This window comes from Aspergillus udagawae (assembly GCF_001078395.1).
Source record: "Aspergillus udagawae IFM 46973 DNA, scaffold_7, whole genome shotgun sequence".
Taxonomy (NCBI): domain Eukaryota; kingdom Fungi; phylum Ascomycota; class Eurotiomycetes; order Eurotiales; family Aspergillaceae; genus Aspergillus; species Aspergillus udagawae.
Genome location: NW_025091270.1, coordinates 1,882,463 through 1,904,763, shown reverse-complemented (window position 1 = coordinate 1,904,763; position 22,301 = coordinate 1,882,463). Strand labels below are relative to the sequence as shown.

Sequence of the window (22,301 nt, the reverse complement as noted above, 5' to 3'; positions counted from 1 at the left end):
TTCGAGGACAAGGAGGGCAAACATAGTATAACTCAACGAATCAACACTCACTCAGGAATCCACCAGGGCAAATTCTTGGTCCCCGGGGACCCCGAGGTGAGACTGAGCTGTGCGAATAGATATTCATCCCTTCAGCCGCATCAACAGTGCTATAACCGTCCCATTTGCCCCTCCCATTTGCCCCGTCTCATTTGCCCCCTCTTTTTCCTCAGCCTTGTCAGTTGAAACCCAGGCGGCTCTTGCCGTACTCCACTACTCCAGTTTCTCGTCACTGGACCCACAGCCAACCTGGCAGTCGGTCTATTTCCCCAGGAATCCAGATCCTTCGCCTGTCCGTCTTGTCGTCCACTAGCACCTTTCCAAGCTTCTTTCTATGATCATGAACCAAACAGTCAGGAATGTTATCAGCGAGGACGAAACAAGCTACATTCTGAAAGAGAAGCTTGAGGCCCGTCTGCGCTTGTTATTCGGGTATCCCATCAAAGTTCGGGTAATAGAAGTTCAACCCAGCACTGCCTTTCTCAAACACTGTCCTCTCGCTTACGCTGTATACCATGAAGCATGTTAATGGACGATACTGCTTCGAAGCGCCTAGAGAAGTAACTAGAGTAAGCTCCCGTGGTGAGGGTCTTGTTCGAGAAACGCTGATCTGTGGGCCATGCCCTCCTCATAGAATGAAATTGCGTAAGACATTCTAGCATGCGCCTCCATTCATTCCTCAGTCGATGCAGCCCCACGCCTACTGACCGCCGGGTGATGTAGTGACCTTCGCCAATAGATCAGTGTGAATTAGGACCGCGAAATGCGAATGTTGGACGGTGGTAACTTGGTTCTGTAGCCGCAGTTTGCTTGTATGTATGCTTCTGTTGCAGACAAAAACTGAGTTTGTCCTATTTAGTCATCGCAAGAACTGTGTGTCGTAGCGCGTAGCACTCCTCAACAGCGCCACTGTGTCAGAGGTTTATTCCTGGCCCTAAGCAAGCCTCCAAAGTTGCCTTGTGTGCGATGCCTTGTTGGCCGCCTTCCCAAGCCACCGTGTGGCAGAGCACCCAAGTTTCAGTATAACAGAACTCAAAATTCAGTTCGTTTCTATACTGATTATGGCAGGCGATGCAGGAACCACAATTTTCCTCTATGATGTCCGTCCCTATCGAACTGGACTGTGAGACTCCTCGTGTTGATATTCCCTCTTCGCCTCCGATCGGCCCTGGACAAGATATGGAAGGTCTTGGATCTGACTACTACGCGTCAATACGAGCATATCTCCGCTATCCTGCTTTTGCTTCTCAGCCAGAGAAGTCCGATATCTATGTTTTCGACAGTTCCCCCCAGGAGAAGGCTTATTCGTTAACCAACAGCGAGATATTTGAATCCCATATCGCAAACACCCAGAAGCCAGCCGCCCGCATAGTGCAGGTTTCCTTTGACCCCTTTCTAGTGGCATCCAGTCTGATAATTCCCAGGTCAATATGCTGTCAAAATTCTCTGCGGCCCTCAGGCATTACCGAACAGGCCTTGCGCAAGCTTATGAGTCAATACGACATTGATACTTCATTTTTGGACCTTGTGGTGTCGTTTGGCGATAAGCCACGGAGCTCTGATGCTGGCCATGGGGGTATGAAGGTGAAGCAGAAAGAAGATGGCGTGTGCGGTATGGTATTGCCCAACTCAGCCTAAGTTAGGTTTCATATTTCGCGCTAATTCGTTTTAGATATGCAGTATCTCTTCACCTATGCAGAAGATGATAACAGAGGAGGAATAGCCTCGTGGAGAATCCGCCAAGTCTGCATGTTTCATCGATATGACCCGTCGGGATGGGGGAACCTCTGGATTTTGATTCACGCAAAAGCTCAATCGAACCTCCAGCGTCGAATGGAACAGATACTATCGACAGACCCTGCAGCTCTTCTTGGACGGTGGTTCTCTATGCATCTGCTTGTTCTTTCCACTTACCTAGGCAATTGGCGCTGGTACATTCGAACACTAGGCGATGAGATCGAAAAGACTGTATGTGTTCTATAACCCTAGATTGAGGCCAGTCATGACCCGCAGGTTAACATAATACCAGGTGAATCTAGCACTTACTCTGGACCTGTCAAACCCCCGAACAGAGGACCACAAGGACAGATTCGTCCACCTACTCAAACAGCAGTACCTGGAAGATAAACTCGCCTCGCTGACATCTCGGTTAGGTGTTGCGTTGACAACACTCCACCGCTTGGAGAAGATCAATTCACTCTTCATTTCCATGGGATTCTCAACTGATAGAGAGTTCCAGACTGTGGCGGATGACCTAACGTATCACATAACGTGTCTTGAGGGAAACCTGGAAAGTGTCAATGTGCTGGAACGAAAAGTTCGGGCCATCTCGGATCTGGTGCGTTACGTGAACCATCTTTTCGATAATTATACGTTGTTGCCGGGGCGCGCTGATGACCAAACCTTGACTGAATGTAGCTAGCAGTTACCCTGACTGTGGAAAACCAAGCTGTAACGATAGACATTAACAACAAAATGCTCGGTCTCAACAACAAACTTCTCAAGCTCACAGACGAGTCTTTAGATGGGAATGCCACAATTCGGATCGTGACTCTGGTGACCTTAATATATCTGCCAGCCAGCTTTGTTTCTGTAAGTGCCCGAACCTACCAAAGGAACCACAGTGTTCTCCAGTCATGGCGTTCTGACGTTCGAGACAGAGCTTTCTTGGGATGAACCTCTTTAGTTACGGCTCCGCTGGGAATTTCCAGATCTCGCATCGATTTTGGATTTTTGTCGCACTCGCTGTCCCCTTGACCATCTTAACAGTGGGGTCCTGGTATTGTTTCAGTCGGCGACGACAGCATCAGAAAGATATATAAGGTGAGTGACCGATTTGGAGAGTTGGCTGGAATGCGGCAGTTCTACTGCGAACAGGTATGATCTAACTATAGAGAGGCAATTGATTTGGCGTTTATACAAGAGTTTTGTTGTTTATAATTGCTGTACTTGTAATGGTTACATATGATGATGGACCCGAACACCAACCCCTTCCACCCTGTTATTATATCCACGTATAGTTAAGTAGATATAGACTAAGCAGTAGGGGACTCAGCAACTATCGTAATGCCTTAGTTAACTATTAACTAGTTAATGAACTGCGGATGATTGGTGGCCAGTGACGCCCTTGATGGTTCCTAATATTGGATACAGAGCCTTCATCCTCTTCTTTGTTTGTATTAATACCGGTTCTATTTTGTGTCTCTTTTTTTTTCTTTTTCTCTTTACCTTTTTTCGGTGTTTCATGATGAAACAAGCTCGCTCAGACCCCGCCTTGCCAGCAAGCGATGTGTACGATAGGTATATCAGACAGGAGGTAAACGCAATGGCGATAACACGTCTGCATTTTCTACGGAATTGAAGAGAGGAGGCCGTAAGATTAGTCAATCCGGGCTAATGAATAAGAAAATAACATCATCAGTGGCGCGATTCGCGAACCCCGGGACCCCCCCGGGGGAAAGGGAAGGATTGTTCAGTTGTTTAATGGCCATTAGTGCAGTCCACCCACCCTGAGTTCCCAACAGGGCAATGGCCACTTGAGGACATTGTGGCTGGTGCCCACATGACCCCCCAATGACATTGGCTCTACAGCACATGCTGAGGTTACGAAAGATCATGGAAGGATGTCTGCCTACGTTTCCCCTGGATTTGCTTCAGCTCGTTTTACACATCATCAAGACATCTGAGAGTGCGATCACCACTCATCCCCCTCGAACCTCATGGACTAATAAGCCAGTTACTAGTATGCCCCACCTTGGTTCATTCTCTCTGTCCAGTCACATAACAGGCAGTAGTGTTGACATAACACTGCTAGAATAAGCGCCTTTAGCCTGTTGTCAGCGGGGCTTTAGCGACTTCCCGACCGTGTGGGAAAGAATGGAATGGCCATTTCGACGTTATCCACCTTCTGAACTACAAAGAGAGCTTTTAGTACAAGTGACCAATGCCATCCAAAACCCCAACTTTGGACCAGGGCGTTTTGCACCACGCGACAGCCTAGCTAAGATTTGGACTGCGGAGAGGCTTCAAAAATTCTTCCACCATGACCTTTGCTCCCGGCAATGGTTTATTCGAGATATCCGGCGAAACTTCTTACAGACAATATCGATTCTGATCTCTGTGAACTGGGATGACTGGTCGCGGTTTGATGAGATCTTTTTCTCACACCAGGGGTCTGATGGAACGCTGGATCGGACCGACCACAGCCTTCGACACTATAATCTACAGAGCCTGAGAAGCGAGAGTTTTCTAGGCCCAGTGTTCGGATCCCTGTTCTTCGATGCTCGCTATATTTTCTGTCCGATAGATATTGAAGAAGGGAGCAATTTGAGTTTCGAAGATGGCTGGAGATTACCATTTCTTCCAGCAGAATCCCAACCTCGCGGACGGGGAGGGTTTGGACTGATCACCAGGGAAGTGATCGCTGCGAGACATTATTACCGCTCTGGGAATTACCGCTATGGGAATAACGGTGGTTTCGAGGTATGAACCTTGTGTCTGCGTGTGTTGTGATCGTGGGGCTGACCTCATGGCCCCTGTAGACCGACGTCGAGGTTGCTCGCAAACGCTTCGATTCCAAGCTGGATTTCGATCGAGAGAGATTAAACCTTGAAAGAATTCGGGATAGCGTAGCCCAGCATAAGCGCATCGTTCTCCCTATTGCGACGGTTACCATCGGACACCAGTTCAACATTCTTTTCCCCCTCGCGAGAATGGACCTCAAGAAGTTCCTTGAGGGTGGACTAATATCCCCAGAGCAGTGCGACATGAACGAGATGATAGACGAAGCGACACATCTGGCAGATGCGCTAGATCACCTGCATAACCGACTAGGCGTCTTCGTTCGGGGATACCACATGGATCTGAAGCCCGCCAACATCCTAGTTTATGGGTATCCTGAGCCCCAAAGACAGCATGGCGTTGGGAAATGGATGATCACCGACTTCGGTCTCTCAATCATCGAGCGCCTAGACTGTGGAGGTAGCACTGATGGCCTTCGTAGGGATCCTGACACGGAGACGATGACCCGGCTACAGCGAATGGAAGGCGCCTATCGGGCACCGGAGGTTGGCGACGGCCGAATAAGTCGGCGAAGCGATGTCTGGTCATTTGGGTGCATATTGGTGCGGGTTTTCGCATTTAAGCTGGACGGGATCCAGGGACTTCAGAGGTTGGATGAACTCCGCCGGATGAACGATGACGGGGTTGGGCCTTATTGCGATGATTACTTCGCTCGAGGATCCCCGCTGGACGGCCATGTCCTCAATCCGCATATCGAGAACTGGATCAGGAACCTACCATATCACCGTCGAGCTTACAGTGACGAGTTCCTTCGCAACTGTGCTGAATTACTTTTGTCTACTCTGAAGATTAACAAGACCGATCGGCCGGATGCAAATAAAGTCAAAGATGCCCTAGGGAGCCTCAAAGTTGCTCTTCACAGAGACCCCCGACCCTCGTCCTCGCTCGAGTCGATTTCGGAACATCGTTCCGAAGGACCAGATCCCTTTCAATCGCGAAGCTCGTCCGTGTCCGATCAGCTGTCCCCGCCTATATTCAGTCCCGTTGTGGGCCTTGCCATCATGACGGAGGATTTGGTTGATGCGATAAAGAGGAACGACCTAGGTGGCGTTGAGAGTGTTTTGGGTCCGAACATAGATATTGACAAGCCCGATAAAGACGGAAACACACCCCTAGGAATTGCCGTCACTCTGCGAAACGAGACACTTGTTCGGCGTCTGCTCGAGGCCAACGCCAGTGTCGATGCAAGGGATGTAAAGGGTAAAACACCCCTGATGATAGCAGTACGCAACGGTCACATTGAGATGGCTCGATTGCTATTGGCGATGGACGCAGATTGTACGGTTTACTCGGATGAGGGGCTCACGTGTCTTCATTATGCGACCCTGAATAACGTCGATGTGAGTCTTCTTCGACTGTTAATCGATCAACGATTTCAGTCCGTCAGCGTCGACATTCCGACGAAAGGGCCCGAGCAGGAGACACCCCTGATGATGCTAATCAAGCACTTCGTTGATAACGATTCGTGGGAAGACAAGTTCATGGCCTTAGTTGACGCCGGCGCAGACGTCAACCGACGCAATGGATTCCGAACAACGCCGCTGCGATGTGCCGTGAGCGAGGGCTTTATCAGAGCCGCCAATTTGCTTATTGAGAATAAGGCTAATTGGGAAGATTTCTCTACAGTCCCCGGCAGAACACACGCCATGAGCAGGTTACTGGAAGGGGCTTGGCCGTCACGACGGCAGAGTATTCCTCGTGGTATATCGCGGTATTTCTTTTGGAGGAGGAGCGGCCATTAGACTTTTCTCTTTTCTTCCTATTACTATATGTATTTGACGTAGTGAATCCTACGGTGCATTGAAAATGAGAACCTTTTACTATCTATTGACCTCTCAGCCATACATTTAGATATGTCTACCTAGGGCAAACGATGTGAGAAAGAAGTGAAGTAGACGAGCGAAGCTGGTGCATTGGTCTATAGCTACTCTACTAGTTGTCGGTGTGTCGCATCGCAGCATAGACCTAACTTGAAAGGGAAATTCCTACTGTGGTGAGGTGAAGGTGGTCAAGTGCTGAATCTCAAAGAGAGGAAGAAACGTCGTATCTCTAATTGGCCAGCTTATTCTAGTTACACTTTGTTCCTGCTTTGATTGGTCAGCCATCGTTGGAGAGGTGCTGGAACACGTAACTTTGGATATGAACTCGCAACTCCCAAATTCATGAATCATGAATCAACAATACAGACTTCTTCCCAAAAATTGGTCATTAGGCCTTGAGCATGACCACTGTTATGACGGAAGATCACGTACTCAGATGCCAAACCAAAGAATTTAATATTCTTTATCGGCTTGGATACCATTATGAACAGACTAGATTCTTTGCTCACCTTTATGAGAAACATGAATTATGAAAGATGCTGTTACCCACCATAGGGAAACACTTACTGCCCAGAAGTAGCAGCTGTTTCCTAGTTTTCGGCTTTTTTCTGGTGCCGTGATGGTATTTCCTTCTGTGGTGGTTATCTTTATGCAATGAGCAATCCTACATACAGCCCTGATAGAAGAATACTATTGACTCCTTGGACATCTCTCAACGGGATATCTCTACAAGGCATAAACCAATCCCTCTTCAGGGCGCACTTGCCCCTTTGAAAGCCGTTCCCAGCCCCCGTAGATTCCGTTCTCTCCATCGATGCCCTGCCCCCAGACCAAATTCATGTCCGGGATAGCAGACGCACGGTCTGCTAGCCATCCCTTCCACCTGCGCGTGACCTTTCCAAAATATGTTGCGGCCCCCTCCCGCTCGATGATTGTGTCCTGTAGGCCAGAGGTGTTGTACTGGATCTTTCCCAGGGATTGCATAGCTGCACGAGCTGCATGGACTTCCTCTGTCGTGTACACCTGAATAGAGTCAATGGGAATCCTCAGACGCAGAATTAGAGAAACCAACCTTCTGTTGACTACCAACCTGGAGAATGACAGCTTTGCATGGCCGGAGCGCCGACTCTTGAAGATTCTGGCATATCTGACTGAGGGCATTCTCTCGCGCCCCACAATCTATAATCACCACTTTTGTCGGCTGCAGACCCTCAATCCACCCGGTTGCTTGGTTGATTTCCGTATATGCGAATGCCTTGGCCACATCCCCCCAGCTCTTTCTATCTGCCACCTCTTGTAAAACACCAGGCGAAGAAGAAACCTGTACCAAACCCAGAGGTCCACTTGCCCTAGGCCGATCAAAGAGATACCATGAAAACGAGCGCGCAACCTTAGTCGACGCACCCAATACCACCACAACAGCAGATGAGAGGTCCGCATCATCTGCAGACCAGGGGTATTTGCAAGCCGCTCCAAGCGGATGAACTGGTTCTCGTGCTCGCAGGCCAGGAGGAAACACATACTCACTCAGTAGGTATCCGGCGACCCAGACCCCTCGGAAGAGGGCACTCCACGCTCTCTCGTCCAGCTCTCTTCCTTCATCGCGGAGTACCTGTTCGTAGCGATTGTATATGGGCATCAGTTGTTGTCGGTGGCTGCTGACCTCCACCCAGTGGCCTTCAGGCTCGCTAGGTTCCAAGCGCAGAAGTGTGGGCGACGTCGAGGTAGGCCAGTATCCCCAGATGAGGGAATCTGGCGTGATTCCAGGAATGTTACTCTCTGTGACGGTGGCATATCCCCAAGCTGGGACGATGCCCCAAAGAGACTGATCGTTGTATGGAGACGGCGTGGTAAGTGGAACCGGATACGTTTTCCACCTGTGGCTGTCAGTAAGTATAAAGATATGCAGCCAGGCCGGCATACCAGTGCAGTAAATCTCCTCCACGGGCGTAACTGAGGTTGTTGGACGTCAATCCTAGAAGGACAGGTCGCGCACGGAGCGATGAGGAAGGCAGCTTCTGACCTACCAACGAAGGAATACTCACCGCAGCGTGTTGGCTGTTGTCGGCCTTGCAGACAACATGAATCATCTCTGGGTTTGTAGCAACGGATTGCATTATGACTGGGATTTGAGGATGTGATTCTGAAGAGTATGTGAGAGAGAAAGTGTTGTAGGACGAAAAAGATGCCCTCTTCTCTACAGTTTTGACCTTTGTGCTTTTCTTTTTATCTGATCCCTGCCCCTCAGCCCACTCCCCACCTTTAGTCGCTTGAGGCAGCCGATAATCCCCGTAGCGGTGGAGGGTTGTTTCAGATACGCAGATGTCAGATTTTAGTCGGTCTAGGCCAAAGCACTAACGTTCAGCTGGCGCACTGCTCAAAAGATGCATATGAGTTATAAATGCCGGATAATTTCCGAACCAAACATTAGAAAACAGAATCTTATAGGAAGTTGAGCATGGTACCCTGTCCTCTTATAAGTGCTGAGAGCCCTACAGGTAGCACACCATCTCACTTCAAAGCTGTTACTGGTCTAAACAACCTCGTTTCTAAGAAGCTCGTACAGTCCCTCCTCGAACAATTTCACAAGTTTCTGCGTTGTCGGATCAGCAGGGGGTAGCAACTGCAAGCCAATTACGCCACACAGTCCTCTGGCCCGATCAATGAACTGGAAAATTGTCAGCAGTCAGTACTTTCTGGCCTCGATCTATCAGAAAAGTTACCCAAAAGAGGTTCGGCATGCCGCTCCAAATCATAGTGCCCTTGGACCTTCTCGTATGTCCGTCGCTTAGAACCAAGATGCCGCCCAAGCCCCAGTCATATTCCGCATCCGGGGGGAAATCACCGACAAATATCTTTACCTTCTCTGGCTCATGGATCAGGGCCTTCTGCGCGGCCTTGCTCTCCACCGTCAGCTGTGGCTTGAAAAACTGGTCGGCAGTCTCCGTCCGCAGCAGCTTCCCATCGTTGACGAGCAACGATGTTAAAATCTTCATATAATCCTCCAGATTGCCATAAGCGCCCTGTCCACCAAAGCAGTCCTCTGCTCCGTCGGTAATGTACGGGCCTTTGTAAGCTTCTACGCCGCCGGACGAAGCTCTTGTAGTCATGGCCGCTAATTTGCGTTGAATCGACGGATGCTTGTGCGGCCAAAAGGTGAGGCTGGTGATATCGAGAGGGGCGAAGATGTGCTTCTGAAAGTAGGACTCTAGTCTCTCTCCCGTGACTCGCTCCACAACCTTTCCTGCCCAATCAATACCAGGGCTGTACTCCCAGCCAGTTCCTGGCTCATACGTCAATGGGTACGCGAAGCGTTCCACCACAGTCGAACTAGTTTGTGGGGCGCGGTTGTTCCAGGCCGCCCATCTCTGAAGCGACGGGTTCAAAAAGTCGTAGACTAGACCAGCGCTATGGGTGAGCAGATATCGCAGCTTGAGCGGGTTCGTCCGTTTCCGGAGCTGTGGTTCGCCGGTCCCCTCGTCAAACCCTACAAGCACCTCCTGCTTTGCAAGCTCAGGGATGATGGGCGACATATCGTCGTCCAGGTTGAGCTTCCCTGCCTCCACTAACTGCATCGCCGCGATGCAGGTAATTATTTTTGTGGCAGAAACAAAAGAAAGCACGGTATCCGCTCCCATTAAAGATTCCTCTCCATCTTCAAATGTGCGGCGACCAAACGCTTTCGAGTAGTTGAATTTACCTGCAACGGTTAGTGAAGATCAGATCCGCGCTGGGTAGACGTACCAGAAGTATCTTTGCCTAGAAGAACGGCACCCAAGATGGAGCCGTTCTCTGTCGCATTTGTGAAGACTTCGTCCAAAGAGGCCATAGCTTCGCTTTTCCTAGCGCTCTGCCGCGAGGTTTTCAAGTAGTGATACTCAGAGCGTCAAACAAGGAGGAATATGGTACTTTCTTAGATGGCCCATGAAAGATGTGATTATAAATTAATACGGATGGAAGAGGGGTTCTGTGTACTTCTATTATCATGGATATTTGTCATCAGTTCACCTCGTAACCCGCATCAAAGCTCCACATAAACTTGAAAGGCTTTACCTAAGTCTCTGAGAGTATGCTGATATAGCCTATAGGCAAAGAGTTTCATCTATCGTGTTCTTCCACAGGCAGGCAGCCACACACGCTTTATTTCTATACAGTAATTATTAATGTGTGGACTGGCCACTATCTCTTTATCAATTACAACTCTTATGTGATATCACATTCCGCCAAGCACATCAGGACTCTCCTCGTTCCCTCTTATCCTCCTAATTTGCTGTCCCTACGAAAAGCTCTATTCTAGTAGGACACTCATTCACTTTATTTTCTGCTTTGCCAATAGATTATTATAAATGCTTCATCAAGTTACAATAAATCCAGGAATATCCAGCCATAATACTATAGATCCTTTTCTTAAAGCCTTTAACAGGATAGATACGTTATTAAAGGGTTTATCAATATTGTTGAGGTAAACCATCTAAATAATAATATTAAGCCTAAGATATAAAAGATTATTATTATTGCAACCACCAATGACCTAATACAGTAAAGTATTTCAGCTAGCGCCGAGTCTCAAGTCCATGATGAGGTAGTAGGAAATGAGTTCATACACAAGCTGCGCCAGACGTCCATTAGCCGAGGTGGCCAATAGACAGGGTACCTCTTCCATGGCGCGTTGGTGATTGAGCTCCATCCATTGCTCACCCAATAATTGCTGGATTATATGCTACCTAGTGCTGTGACTGTTACAATATCAGTAATTACATGCTCACAAACCAAGTCAGACAACGTCAGCAGGAAAAGAAAGCCTTGAGTACATGACAATATGTCTAGACCATTCTGTGGTTAGTATCACCGGCTGTTCTAAACCGCTCCCAATGACATTAGCGGTCATCGTTACTGCCTTGAATGTAGCCCAGCGTCCAATATCCATCTTATCTCTATTATAGCGAGGCTTCCACGCGTATTGTAAACTCCGACTTGAAGGTATGGTGAGAGTAGTAGTTGGCAAACTAGGCACTATACGAGCGAGAGACGCCTCTTGAGACCAGATATTTGTGCGGCAAGGTTTACCAGGGCCTTGGACACGACCAGCTCCGTATTATGCTACCAGTTGACAGATTACCACCCCTGTTTCCACTTGATAAAAACAAAGTAAAACCTAGCTCGGCTTTTCCTTAGCCCCCATGTCACGGCAAGCCTCAGTAGGGGCAGCATTCTGGATGTTAAGACCCTTGCCGATGCTGAGATAGCCGCGAACTAGTAACGACCAGGTGCGCGGGAAGCGGGATGGCATCCGCGGAGATGCTGTTGTTTTCTGCTCAAATCAGAATCCGTCTTTTGAACGAGTCCTTGCAACTACTATAGCGGCTGACCCTACACAAGCCTGGGTGTAAATGCTACATGGATACAACATACCCTTACTACAAGCTCGAACCTACCATTAGCTATTATTCCAAATTGTCGCCTGCAGTTTATTCCAGTGGCACAGTATTGTTCTCAACCGTACCAAGCCAGAACTTAGGACCATTCCACCAAATACGCAAACACTCACTGGCAATTAATTCTTCTAGTTCCCGTACCACTAGAGCATGTAGAAGCAGTTGCTAGTGTAGATGAGACTTTTCTTAGAGGTGTACATGAACAGAAATTGTCTATTTGGTATAAACAGATTGAGACGAGAGAAAACTCTTTCGAATGCATCCATGGATGTGCCCTCCCCATCAGTGCTACATTCAAATAGCAGCTATCAGTTCTCAAATACACTTTAGATACAATATCCACTACGCTTACTCCCCGGGGGGCAGAGCAGTGGGGTAGGCGGGCGCTAGGGTCTCGAACTTGTTACAGGACTAGGACTCAGTTGGTGGTAAACCATCATGGTGAATACAATCTAGCGCCTAGAAGATGAGCGACGCGACTGAACTTGTGCTACCTAATAGTTATGTGAAAGGATAATTTGAATTACTAGATCATGAATAGATTCAGCATAAGCAGCTTCATTCGTAAAATGGGCCGTCTTCTATACCAGCCTCATAATTTTATAGCTAGCGATCACACACCAGGAACGGTCATTAGGTAGCCAGAGAGAATTTAACATCCTTCTGTTGTCACTTCCCTAGACCTCAAGGCTGGCTCACCATCCTCCTAGTGCTTTCAGTGCTCTCTTCTCTGTCTGAGTTGCGCGTGACTATGCTTATGTTCGATATCAGGGTACTCTCTCGGCGGCGACTCGACCGGGATGATCTGAAGGTTTTGGGCGTTGAATGCGAGTTGGGTTTCCTCGAGCTTGCTGCGGAGCTCAGTTCCGTCCCCTCAAACATGTGGACTGTGTTCATCCCTAGGGCCAGACTGGTGATCACACGGTATAAACTGGGGATGCAGGCGGCGATAATACTAAGGTTCATCATTGCCCTAGATGCCAGTCATTAGATCCATACGATCTTTACCGTACAGAGAAAGGGAACTCACTCGTTGCAAGCGGTCACACTTACGATTGTCCCTGTATGGGCATTAGTACGCGTAGATTCAAGCACTGGTGAGGACCGCCATACAAGTTGAATCAGTTGAATTGAGGTATTGCGTCAAGTATGTCACTTGGACAATATTCGCGACAATTACCCTGGGCTCGTCAGTGGTAGTTATTCCGACTTGACCGAGCATGAACCCACAATGAACGAGATGCAAATGCCGATGAAACCTTGAGGCGTTGGATTCGAGGCATTTGCACATTCCAGAGCATTACAATGGGCAGGATGACAAGAGCTGCGTCGAGTACCATATTAAGAACCATGATCGGGTATACGATCGCACCCTAAAAGTCTGAGCAACGCGCAATGATGCTTTTGGTCGGGGCCTACCTTTCCTATGCAGCGGCTAGGCGAATATTCCCAGTAGGGGTCAGGGCATTGAAAAGCGGTGCCAAAGAGAGCGAGCAGCATCCAGACACCTACTCCGATATGGGCCATAAGACACCACCGACGAATCGAATTGCTTGGGCTGATCGAGCGGATGAGATTGCCGGTTGACACTTTCGACAGTGCGAGCACGAATAGCAGGAGGAACTCGGCCGCGTAATTGATCTGACAACATGTTGTGAAAGTTAGCATGCGAGCCCTCTGACACCACGGGGATGCACTTGGTGTACCTTGTTATATGCATCAAATGAGTCACTAGAAACCTCACTGCGGTGTCTGCCCATGCCATGATTAACGGCGACCTGAATCAAAATACTTTGAACGAGTGCAACAACCTGCGCTTGTCAGAGTGATCGTAAGCTCGCTCTAAAGGCATTTCCTTCGTACCATGCAGATCCAAATTGGAATATCCACTGAAGGCACTGAGCGCTTCAAATAAACCATCGACGCAATCTTAGCGAGTACCACAATTCCCGTAGAGGAAAGGAATATAAAGGTGAAAAGTGATACGATTGCGCCATGGTTATTTGGCGTAATCTGTCCCAGTGGCGGCAAGAGAGAGGGCTCCGCCATGACAGCCGCAAGATGGGAAATAGCAGTGATAGAACAGTCAAAGAATTATACACTCCGATGAGGTAAAAGAAACAAAGCGTTGCCATCAATATAAAAGCATTTTGGCCATGTTTTGAGCGAAAGAGGGAGGACCTTGAGCAGTCGGACCACACTTGCACCCCTGCGTGCTTGCTGCACCAGGCATCCTATTTCAAATTCCAGCATCAAAAGGTCCTTTCCCGCCAAACGGAAGAGATCTGCAATCGGAAAAAAACTGGCCGATTCGCAATTTCAAAGTGCCCGGGGTTGATATTAGTCCGTGTATAGTGACCAGGATGCGCGCAACGGCGTCATGCTAAGCCAGGATAAGCGGCCAGGGTTTGTCGCACTAACTGATAGCTACGTTCCCCCCTCCTTTGCCTCCTGGCTGGCATTTTCTCCTTTTACCGCCCCTTGCCACCATTTGAGAGGCTTTTCCTTCTCTCATCAAACTCTCCCTCGTTGATTGTGGAACGACTGTCTGCTGACACTCTCCATCAACGATGGATAACAACGGGATTGAACTGGCCTATGGCCATGGAACCGGGAATGGCTTCAAGTCGCCCCACGACAATATCGTTGAATCAAAACAATCCCAGGAAAATGGATACCAGTCAAAGCCACGCCTGGAGGTATGCACACAAGGAAGAAAAATGGCCAGCGACCTAACCACAAGCAGAGATACCTCGGTTTCCTGCCTATGCTGGCGTTCGCAGCAACACTCCAAGCGTCCTGGGAGGCTATCGGCGCGAGTATGTTTGCTGGTTTAGAGAACGGAGGGCCCGTTGTCCTCATCTATGGGCTCATGCTGGCGATTGTGGGTTCTCTGGGCATTGCCCTTTCTCTCGCCGAACTCGCATCAATGTGAGTAATCTGTCAGGTAGTAGATGAATGTCTGCTGACATAGTAGTACTCCTGTGGCCGGAGCCCAGTATCACTGGACATATGATCTCGCGCCGTTTGCGCCCCGATTCCTCAGCTTTATTCAAGGTGCGTCTCATACCAGAGTACATGAGCCTTGGCTGACCAGGTATAGGATGGATTACGGTATGAAAATATCCACAGAGGCTAAAATGATACTGACGAGGTAGATGTTCTCCTGGTGGGCAAACGTGGCAACCTCTCCCTACCTGATCGGCACCCAGATCCAGGCGCTCGTGATTCAAAATCACCCGGAATATGTTCCTAAATCCTGGCACGCGACTCTCATTATCTGGGCGGTCCTTCTCATTCCTCTGGCTGTGAATATTTATGCCCGTCGCCTTCTGTCGCCCGTCGAGGTAGTGGGCGGTATCATCCATATTCTATTCTTCCCAGCCGTCTTGATTACTCTGATCGTCTTGGGATCCCGCAACTCGTCGGAATTCGTCTGGACACATTTCGAGAACTCCATGAGCGGCTGGAAGAACGACGGGGTCATCTGGTCTGTGGGACTGTTGACGGCGGTCTACACTCTGGGAGGTAAATAACCGTGTCCCAACACCACCAATATCTGCATTGTGCACTAACATTTGAACAGGATTCGACGGAGTCGTGCACATGGCCGAGGAAGTCCGGGACGCGCATCGAGCAGTGCCCCGATCAATGGTCTACAGCGTGCTGATCAACGGCTGCGTCGCCCTCGGATTCACCATCGGACTCATGTACACCATGGGCACCCTGAGCGACGCCCTCGAGACTCCCACCGGCTACCCGATCCTCGAGATCTTCTATGCAGCGACCAAATCAAACGCCGCCGCCTCGGTCCTGATGATGACGCTCGTCCTTCCCGGTTTCATCGCGCTCTTCAACGGCCTCGCCTCTGTGACGCGGCTCACTTGGGCCTTTGCCCGCGATGAGGGCCTCCCTTTTTCCAGCTTCTTTGCGCACATCTCCCCGCGCTACAAGATCCCGCTGCGCGCGCTTTTCCTCGTCGCCATGATCACCGTGCTCCTGGCGCTGATCAACATCGGCTCCACCACCGCCTTTAACGCGCTCTTGTCCCTCACCACTTTGGGACAGTACATCTCGTACCTGATTCCGGTGATCTTCCTGCTGATCAAGCGTCTGCGCGCCCCGCAGGATATCCGGTGGGGCTCGTTCCGGCTGGGTCATTGGGGAGTCCCCGTCAATGTGTTTGCCATTGTGTATGGGGTGTATATTATCATCTTCCTGCCGTTTCCGCCGAATTACCCTGTCACGGCACAGAATATGAATTACGCGGCGCCGGTGTTTTTGGCCGTGCTGGTCTTTGCGATTGGTGACTGGCTTGTGCGAGGACGGAAACGCTGGCAGGGCCCAATGGTTAAGGTGCGCGCAGAGTAGTAGTAGTAGATGATGATTAGCTCTGGTTTTTGAATAATCTTTACTTCTACTGAGACGCTTTCCGTTATCCAACACTGGTGTGCTCGATTATTATGTATGGATAACTCATGCATTGCACGTAAAGTCTAGTCCATCGCCCACTATCATCGAAGAGTCAAAAGTAGCACGGAAACTCTATCCCACATTTGCTAGCTAAATCAGCCACCAATCGATCAAGCCTGCTAAACGTCGGTTCCTGTCCCTACGTAGCTTAGTTCTTGTAAACAGAGGACCTGTGGAAGTGCATTGCATCATAGCGGTGCTATGATGAGAGGAACTATATAGTTACACTCGTAACCACTGTATCTAGCACTCTTAGTTTAGTTCCTCGCGTTCAATATCAATACTTCACTTGAGTACAAATTCACTAGTCCGATTCGTCAACTACTCTCTTACTGTCAAGTATACGTACTTGATAGGCCTTTCTTCTATCTTTGCTGTTATTATTCTTGTGTATCTTCGGATTGCCCTTGATCCTGTTCGGATCATTGTATCGTCTAGGCCAGACTGTTTGCTGCCTTCTCGACTTTAATGCTTATTTGCATATATACCAATCTAGAATTACCTAGGGAAACCCTCCAGGTGCCGGCCAGAAATTTCAGACTATCGGCATGAGGATAAGAGTCCGTCAATTAATAAGTGAGGAACTGCATCAAATAGCCATGGGCAAAGCTGCATTGTGGGGACCGGGGAAAAGTTACTGGGCCACAGGAGCAAGTTACTGAAGTTCTATACTACGAAACCAGGACGAAACTTATCTTGCAAAACAATAAATAAGGAGATATTTAGAAGGCCTAATGTGGCAACTGAAAATAACATACATACATACATACCTTTCAGATAAACCCCAACGCCCGGACTTTGCCACGTCACTTGACTACAGGCAGACAGACTATCAGAGACCGCCGAGATTGAAGGATTGGCATATCCACCATACGTCGCCTCGAGCCTCCAACTGGACCTTGGTGAGCGGTCGTTGCATGCTCCCAAGTCTGAAGCGAGGCTTCGCGATTATACCGGTTGTATCTACAGGGGATCGTTCGTCTAACATACAAGCTTGGACAGTACAGGCCAGTGTGACCGAGGGTAGCGCTAGCTAGATGGAATATCGAAGGGGAATATTGATGTCTGACAGAAGGTGTGTGGATGGCTGGATGGATGGGTGGCCAATGCATGGATGCTAGATGCATGAAGCTATGAAGAATGAAGAATCTAGCTATGAGTGATGAAGCTATATAAAGCAAGGATTACGTGGGTGCTAGCCATAGAACAAAGGATAGAGGTCCCGACAGAATCCAGATTTGCCAAGAGACTTGAACTAGGGCTGAACCTGGTACATGATCATGTATATAGCGGTTGTGAGACCTCACTTTTGCCTATCAATAGTGTGATGCAGTGTGCTGGTATTTCACACGCAAACCCGTAATATAGTACTCAGAGCTCAGCCTGCACGCCCTCAACCCACACCTTGTCAATCGCGCGAGTATTTCTAATATCCACCGTCGGATCCGCCCGCAAAAGAACCAAGTCCGCCCGCAAACCCGTCCTGATCGCCCCACGGTCATGCAGCCGGAAAGTGGAAGCCGCAGTCGAGGTAGCCCCCCGGAGCGCCTCGACAGGCGACAAGCCAGCCGCAACAAGCAGCTCGAGCTCGTCGTGGAGAGAGTCCCCGAAGGGCGGGTTCGCGGGGACAAACGGGCTGGCGTTTGCGTCGCTGCCGGCCAGTATGGGGACGCCGGCCTCGTGCATTGCGGTAACACTGGCCTTGGCTGCGTTGTTGTACACGCTGAGCGGCGCGCCAGTGTTGTTGGTGACTGACTGCATCATGATGAGGGTTGGGACGACGACGCTCTTGCTGAAGTGCAGGGCCGCTGTGTCGGATGCGTCGAGTGGTTTGTCCAGCGGCGCGTGGCAGGGGATGTCGACACCGGCTGCCTCGGCGACCGCATACGCGGCGTGGTCTGTTGCGTGGCTGATAACTAGCTTGTTGTGCTCGTGAGCGGCCGTGACGATGGCTGCGACGGTGCTCTCGTCGGGGCCGAGAGTATCAAGGAAGACCTTGATATAGTCCGCTCCCTCGGCGGTCCGATCCGCGACGAATCTCTGCGCAGCCTCGAGGCCGCTCACGAAGAGTCTGTCGGGAACCCTGGGGCGTGGCTGATCGCAGTCCCGTTGACGGTTGCGGCTGCGCCGGAGCCACGGATGTCGGTGACGCCCTGCGCCTTGCAGGCCGAGAGCGCGGAGTACGGGTACGTCCCCATGTCGAGGGCTGTCGTGATGCCGTATTGCCGCATGGTAGTCAGGTATGAGCAGTCGGTGATGTGGCAGTGGCTGTCGATGAGGCCGGGGATGAGATACCCCCCTGCGCCGTCCACGACGTTATAGGCGCCGGCCGCGGGGGCATTGCTGATTAATCCGCCAACGATCACGAGCGAGGTCGGGGAGGAGAATTTGTTGCCGTCAAAGACATGGACATTGTTGATCACTGTCTTGGCGGGAGGCTCTCGTCTCAGGTGTTCTGGGACATTGCAGGCTGTGGCAAGAGCAAAGACTGCAGAGAAAACGATGAAGCGAGTCATGATACAGGAATGGATTAAGGTCAGCGAGAGAATAAACTGCGCTATTTGCTGGAATAGCGTCCATCTGGCAGGCTTCACCCTGAGTTTATATTGAATCTGTCTGATCTGTCTGATCTTCTCATAACTACCAATATTGGAACGCTAAGAACCAAATGGAAGGCAATTCCACACTCGTTCCCTGCGCCAATATTGCATGGTGTCCCGCATATTCCCCGCAAATTCCCCGCAAAATTCGGCCACGTTTTGCCAGGATACACCCGGGGGTGGAGTAAGGTTTGGTGTCCGGGGAAGAAAGCTGAATCATCGTGGCGCTGACATAATAGGACATTACGCAAACTTGACACCGTGGGCTGCGGAGGAAGGCATGAGAAAGGAGACTCCACAGCTCACAGGATCAATGGTGGTGGGAGATTGCATGGTCACTAATGCCTGTTTGGCGTCGTGGTTCTCAGGTAGTCCCGCCGTTCATAACCAACCCTAGTAATCCACATCCTGAGAAACATACTATCTATCTCATCGTCAGGAACAGATTTGTGGGCCGACCTCTGCCGGTGGAAAAGGCTCATATAGGGGGCTTAAACCCCCAATAACCGCGCTCACTCAGGACTTGCGCGCAAAAATGGGTGCCTGGACAAGAATTGTTTCTGTGCTAGCCACAATGACGGCCTTTCAGCATGCCTGCTCTGAAAGCTTGACACCAACAACCATGGGCAAGATTGACCTCCATTCTCACTATGTGCCTCCACTTTGGAGAAACGAGTCGGCAATGGCAGGTTATAGCAAGCCAGATGGAATGCCTGCAATTCCGGTAAGTTTCAGCCTCACTTTACCTCTACAAGTCAATGGATATTGGCCGTTTGTTCCACTTGACTCACGGACGTCGTCTTCCAGGACTGGTCCGAGGAAGTCCACCTCCAGCTCATGGCGCAAGCAAACATCACAAAGTCCATCCTCAGCATTACCTCGCCCGGAACGTACCTCACGCCCGGAAACGACAAGCACGCCTGTCGCCTGGCCCGGCAGTGCAACGAGTTCGCGGCCGACCTCAAGCGACGACACCCCGACAAATTCGGCTTCTGGGCGGCCCTGCCGCTCCCGGACGTTGAGGGGAGCCTTGCCGAGCTCGCATATGCCCTCGATCACCTCGACGCTGACGGGGTCGCCGTCTTCACAAACGCCCAGGGCGTCTACCTAGGCGATGACACCCTGAAGCCCCTCTTTCGCGAGCTGGATCGCCGCAAAGCTACCGTCTTCGTCCACCCGACCAGCCCCTGTATCCGCGGCGCACACGGTGGCCACAACCATCCTCAGCCCGCCGCGCCCCTAACTCAGTACCCAAACCCGATGTTCGAGTTCCTCTTCGAGGAAGCCCGCGCGGTCGCAAACCTCTTCCTCTCGGGGACCGTCGACACGTTCCCCAACGTCACGTATATCATCTCGCACGCCGGCGGCGCGCTGCCGCCGACCATCGAGCGCTTCTCGCAGTTCGCCTCGTCGATCCTCGGGCTCCCGCTGCAGATCAGCTCCGACAGCGTCAAGGAGGCGTTCGCTCGGAGCTTCTACTTCGATCTCGCCGGGTTTGTGTTCCCGGATCAGATCTATGGCCTGCTGCGCTATGTCAGCGCGCGCAGCTTTGTCTACGGTAGCGACTATCCATACACCCCGGCTCCCGGTGTCCTGTCGATTGCGGAGACGATCCACGAGCATATTGATGAGGCTTTTCCGGACCCGCGTGATGTACAGAGTATCTTCTCTGGGAATGCACAGCGCATCCTGGATCGGGTCTGAGGGGGGCCCGGTTCCGCATAATACTGTGAGTTTGTTGAGGCTTCGACGGTGAATGAGCACTGCGTCTGGGAGCGTACATGTTCATCACGGAGAATATGTTTAGTGAAGTAGCTAGATGGGAAGTATGTAGGAATGCAAATCTTTTGTTCACTACATTGGCTCGATGATACTCAGCTGTAGTACCATATACGAGTTGTCCAGTAGAAGCTTTGTAGTCGTGTGCCATGTATCGCTCAGGCGAGATTAGTTGAAAGAGTCCATCCTCAAACCGCATAAGATCCCTAACCCGCCCTCCTACCCAGACACCCGGCTGCAAGAAAAAAACAAAAGATATCGACACCATGATAGATACCCAATTCCCATTCCAACAAAAACCCACCACCCTATGCAAAATCATATCCAGTCCATCCACTACTATCCAACACATCCTGATAAAAATCCGCAACAACTCCGACCCGCTCACCAATGACACGGGACGCGCGCATCCAGAACCAAAACCCTGCCCGGTTCCTCGCCGCAAGGGGACCCCAGCACGAGACATCTGCGTCGGTCGGCTCGCGGGGATGGTAGGCTTCGTCACTGAGCGTAGCGAATGGGAGGTGCCGCTGCACCACATGGCGCAGGAGAGGCAGGTCGGTTTTGCGGACGAGCAGCTCCCACGACCCGTCGTTTAGCGGCTGCGTGCTTGGGATGCGGGCGATGTAGGGGAGGGTGGCGAGAATGCATGCCTGGAGGGTTTCTTGGTTCTCTTGGTTCTCGTGCGAGGGATGGAGAGGCGGGTGAGGATGTAGAGTTTGATGGCTTCGTTTTTGTGCTGCTGCTTGATTCGTTGAGCTAGGTTGGGAGGACTGTTGGGTTCGGCGTGTGGCATGGGGAGGGATGGTGGTGGGGATTATGGATGCGCAGGATGTAGGTAGTGTTGACTTGACGGCCTGGGAAGAAGACAAGACGCTAATGGGAAGGGTTTTATACTCGGACCATGGCTGCCTCACGGTGGTAGAGACAGAGTGCCCATGAGGAGGGCTGTATAAATGTTGGCTGTCAATGTGGGACATTATCGAATATCAGGATCCCTTCTGGTCGAAATTGGATTCCTCGTAGAGTTCCCAGTGAACAATCCAAGGTACATCCGTGAGGCGTAAAGAGTGCTTATTTGGGGAAATTCTTGTTTGGTTGGGGCTCATGTGGAATGTGCCGATACTGGAAACAGAATGCCGAGCCTCTGGAGTCTGCAAGTCTAGAACAGTTCCAATTCTCTGGCAGCGTGACCACTCACCAACGGTCTACTGTTGATTGACGATGATCAGAGTGGGTTCTGCGGGACATGGACACGACCCACAAACTTACAGAACCGGTCCCGCTGATGGCAGGACAGGTCCCGCTGCCCACGCCCGCCACCCACTCTGGGTGCTTGGAACCAGAGCAGATGATGGCGTTGGCTTTTTGCCTAAGCGTGGTCCTGTGAAGCGATGGATGCTTGTCTCTGGATGGTACCCCGGACGGGACCAGAAATGTATCCTAATGATGACCAAGCGAGGGAGCTAAGCCACAGGGGACGGGGTCACGTTCCAACACCCCCCTTGACTGAGCTTGTCATCAAATAGCTAGTTACATGTATAAAAACGAAGGTAAGATAGAAGCGAACATGG

The 22,301-nt window shown here is 50.5% G+C and overlaps 9 protein-coding genes across 9 annotated transcripts; 4 read left to right on the top strand and 5 right to left on the bottom strand.

The window, feature by feature from the left end:
- Positions 1-1,134: 1,134 nt before the first annotated feature.
- Aud_009321 (uncharacterized protein) lies at positions 1,135-2,945 on the top strand (the record flags this gene model as incomplete). The annotated part of the gene is made up of 6 exons (XM_043294177.1): positions 1,135-1,651; positions 1,712-2,007; positions 2,069-2,377; positions 2,458-2,631; positions 2,809-2,862; positions 2,934-2,945. 6 exons carry the CDS (start codon positions 1,135-1,137, stop codon positions 2,943-2,945), a joined length of 1,362 nt encoding a protein of 453 aa, XP_043150112.1.
- A 1,136-nt stretch (positions 2,946-4,081) lies between these two features.
- Aud_009320 (ankyrin repeat and protein kinase domain-containing protein) lies at positions 4,082-6,362 on the top strand (the record flags this gene model as incomplete). Its single annotated transcript, XM_043294176.1, has 3 exons — positions 4,082-4,103; positions 4,346-4,521; positions 4,581-6,362. 3 exons carry the CDS (start codon positions 4,082-4,084, stop codon positions 6,360-6,362), a joined length of 1,980 nt encoding a protein of 659 aa, XP_043150111.1.
- Positions 6,363-7,166: 804 nt separating this feature from the next.
- Aud_009319 (DUF2855 family protein) lies at positions 7,167-8,557 on the bottom strand (the record flags this gene model as incomplete). Its single annotated transcript, XM_043294175.1, has 3 exons — positions 7,167-7,463; positions 7,513-8,317; positions 8,364-8,557. 3 exons carry the CDS (start codon positions 8,555-8,557, stop codon positions 7,167-7,169), a joined length of 1,296 nt encoding a protein of 431 aa, XP_043150110.1.
- Positions 8,558-8,973: 416 nt separating this feature from the next.
- Positions 8,974-10,269, bottom strand: Aud_009318 (serine hydrolase domain-containing protein; the record flags this gene model as incomplete). The annotated part of the gene is made up of 3 exons (XM_043294174.1): positions 8,974-9,108; positions 9,164-10,140; positions 10,185-10,269. The coding sequence occupies 3 exons, from the start codon at positions 10,267-10,269 to the stop codon at positions 8,974-8,976; spliced, it is 1,197 nt and encodes a 398-aa protein (XP_043150109.1).
- Positions 10,270-12,223: 1,954 nt separating this feature from the next.
- Positions 12,224-12,757, bottom strand: Aud_009317 (uncharacterized protein; the record flags this gene model as incomplete). The annotated part of the gene is made up of 2 exons (XM_043294173.1): positions 12,224-12,286; positions 12,575-12,757. The coding sequence occupies 2 exons, from the start codon at positions 12,755-12,757 to the stop codon at positions 12,224-12,226; spliced, it is 246 nt and encodes an 81-aa protein (XP_043150108.1).
- Positions 12,758-14,445: 1,688 nt separating this feature from the next.
- Positions 14,446-16,246, top strand: Aud_009316 (putative amino acid permease; the record flags this gene model as incomplete). The annotated part of the gene is made up of 6 exons (XM_043294172.1): positions 14,446-14,574; positions 14,622-14,806; positions 14,853-14,932; positions 14,979-14,989; positions 15,034-15,403; positions 15,462-16,246. The coding sequence occupies 6 exons, from the start codon at positions 14,446-14,448 to the stop codon at positions 16,244-16,246; spliced, it is 1,560 nt and encodes a 519-aa protein (XP_043150107.1).
- Positions 16,247-17,719: 1,473 nt separating this feature from the next.
- Positions 17,720-18,864, bottom strand: Aud_009315 (amidohydrolase family protein; the record flags this gene model as incomplete). The annotated part of the gene is made up of 2 exons (XM_043294171.1): positions 17,720-18,407; positions 18,431-18,864. 2 exons carry the CDS (start codon positions 18,862-18,864, stop codon positions 17,720-17,722), a joined length of 1,122 nt encoding a protein of 373 aa, XP_043150106.1.
- A 658-nt stretch (positions 18,865-19,522) lies between these two features.
- Aud_009314 (amidohydrolase family protein) lies at positions 19,523-20,652 on the top strand (the record flags this gene model as incomplete). Its single annotated transcript, XM_043294170.1, has 2 exons — positions 19,523-19,672; positions 19,756-20,652. 2 exons carry the CDS (start codon positions 19,523-19,525, stop codon positions 20,650-20,652), a joined length of 1,047 nt encoding a protein of 348 aa, XP_043150105.1.
- Positions 20,653-21,035: 383 nt separating this feature from the next.
- On the bottom strand, positions 21,036-21,707 carry Aud_009313 (uncharacterized protein; the record flags this gene model as incomplete). The annotated part of the gene is made up of 1 exon (XM_043294169.1): positions 21,036-21,707. One exon carries the CDS (start codon positions 21,705-21,707, stop codon positions 21,036-21,038), a length of 672 nt encoding a protein of 223 aa, XP_043150104.1.
- Between the last annotated feature and the right edge of the window lie 594 nt (positions 21,708-22,301).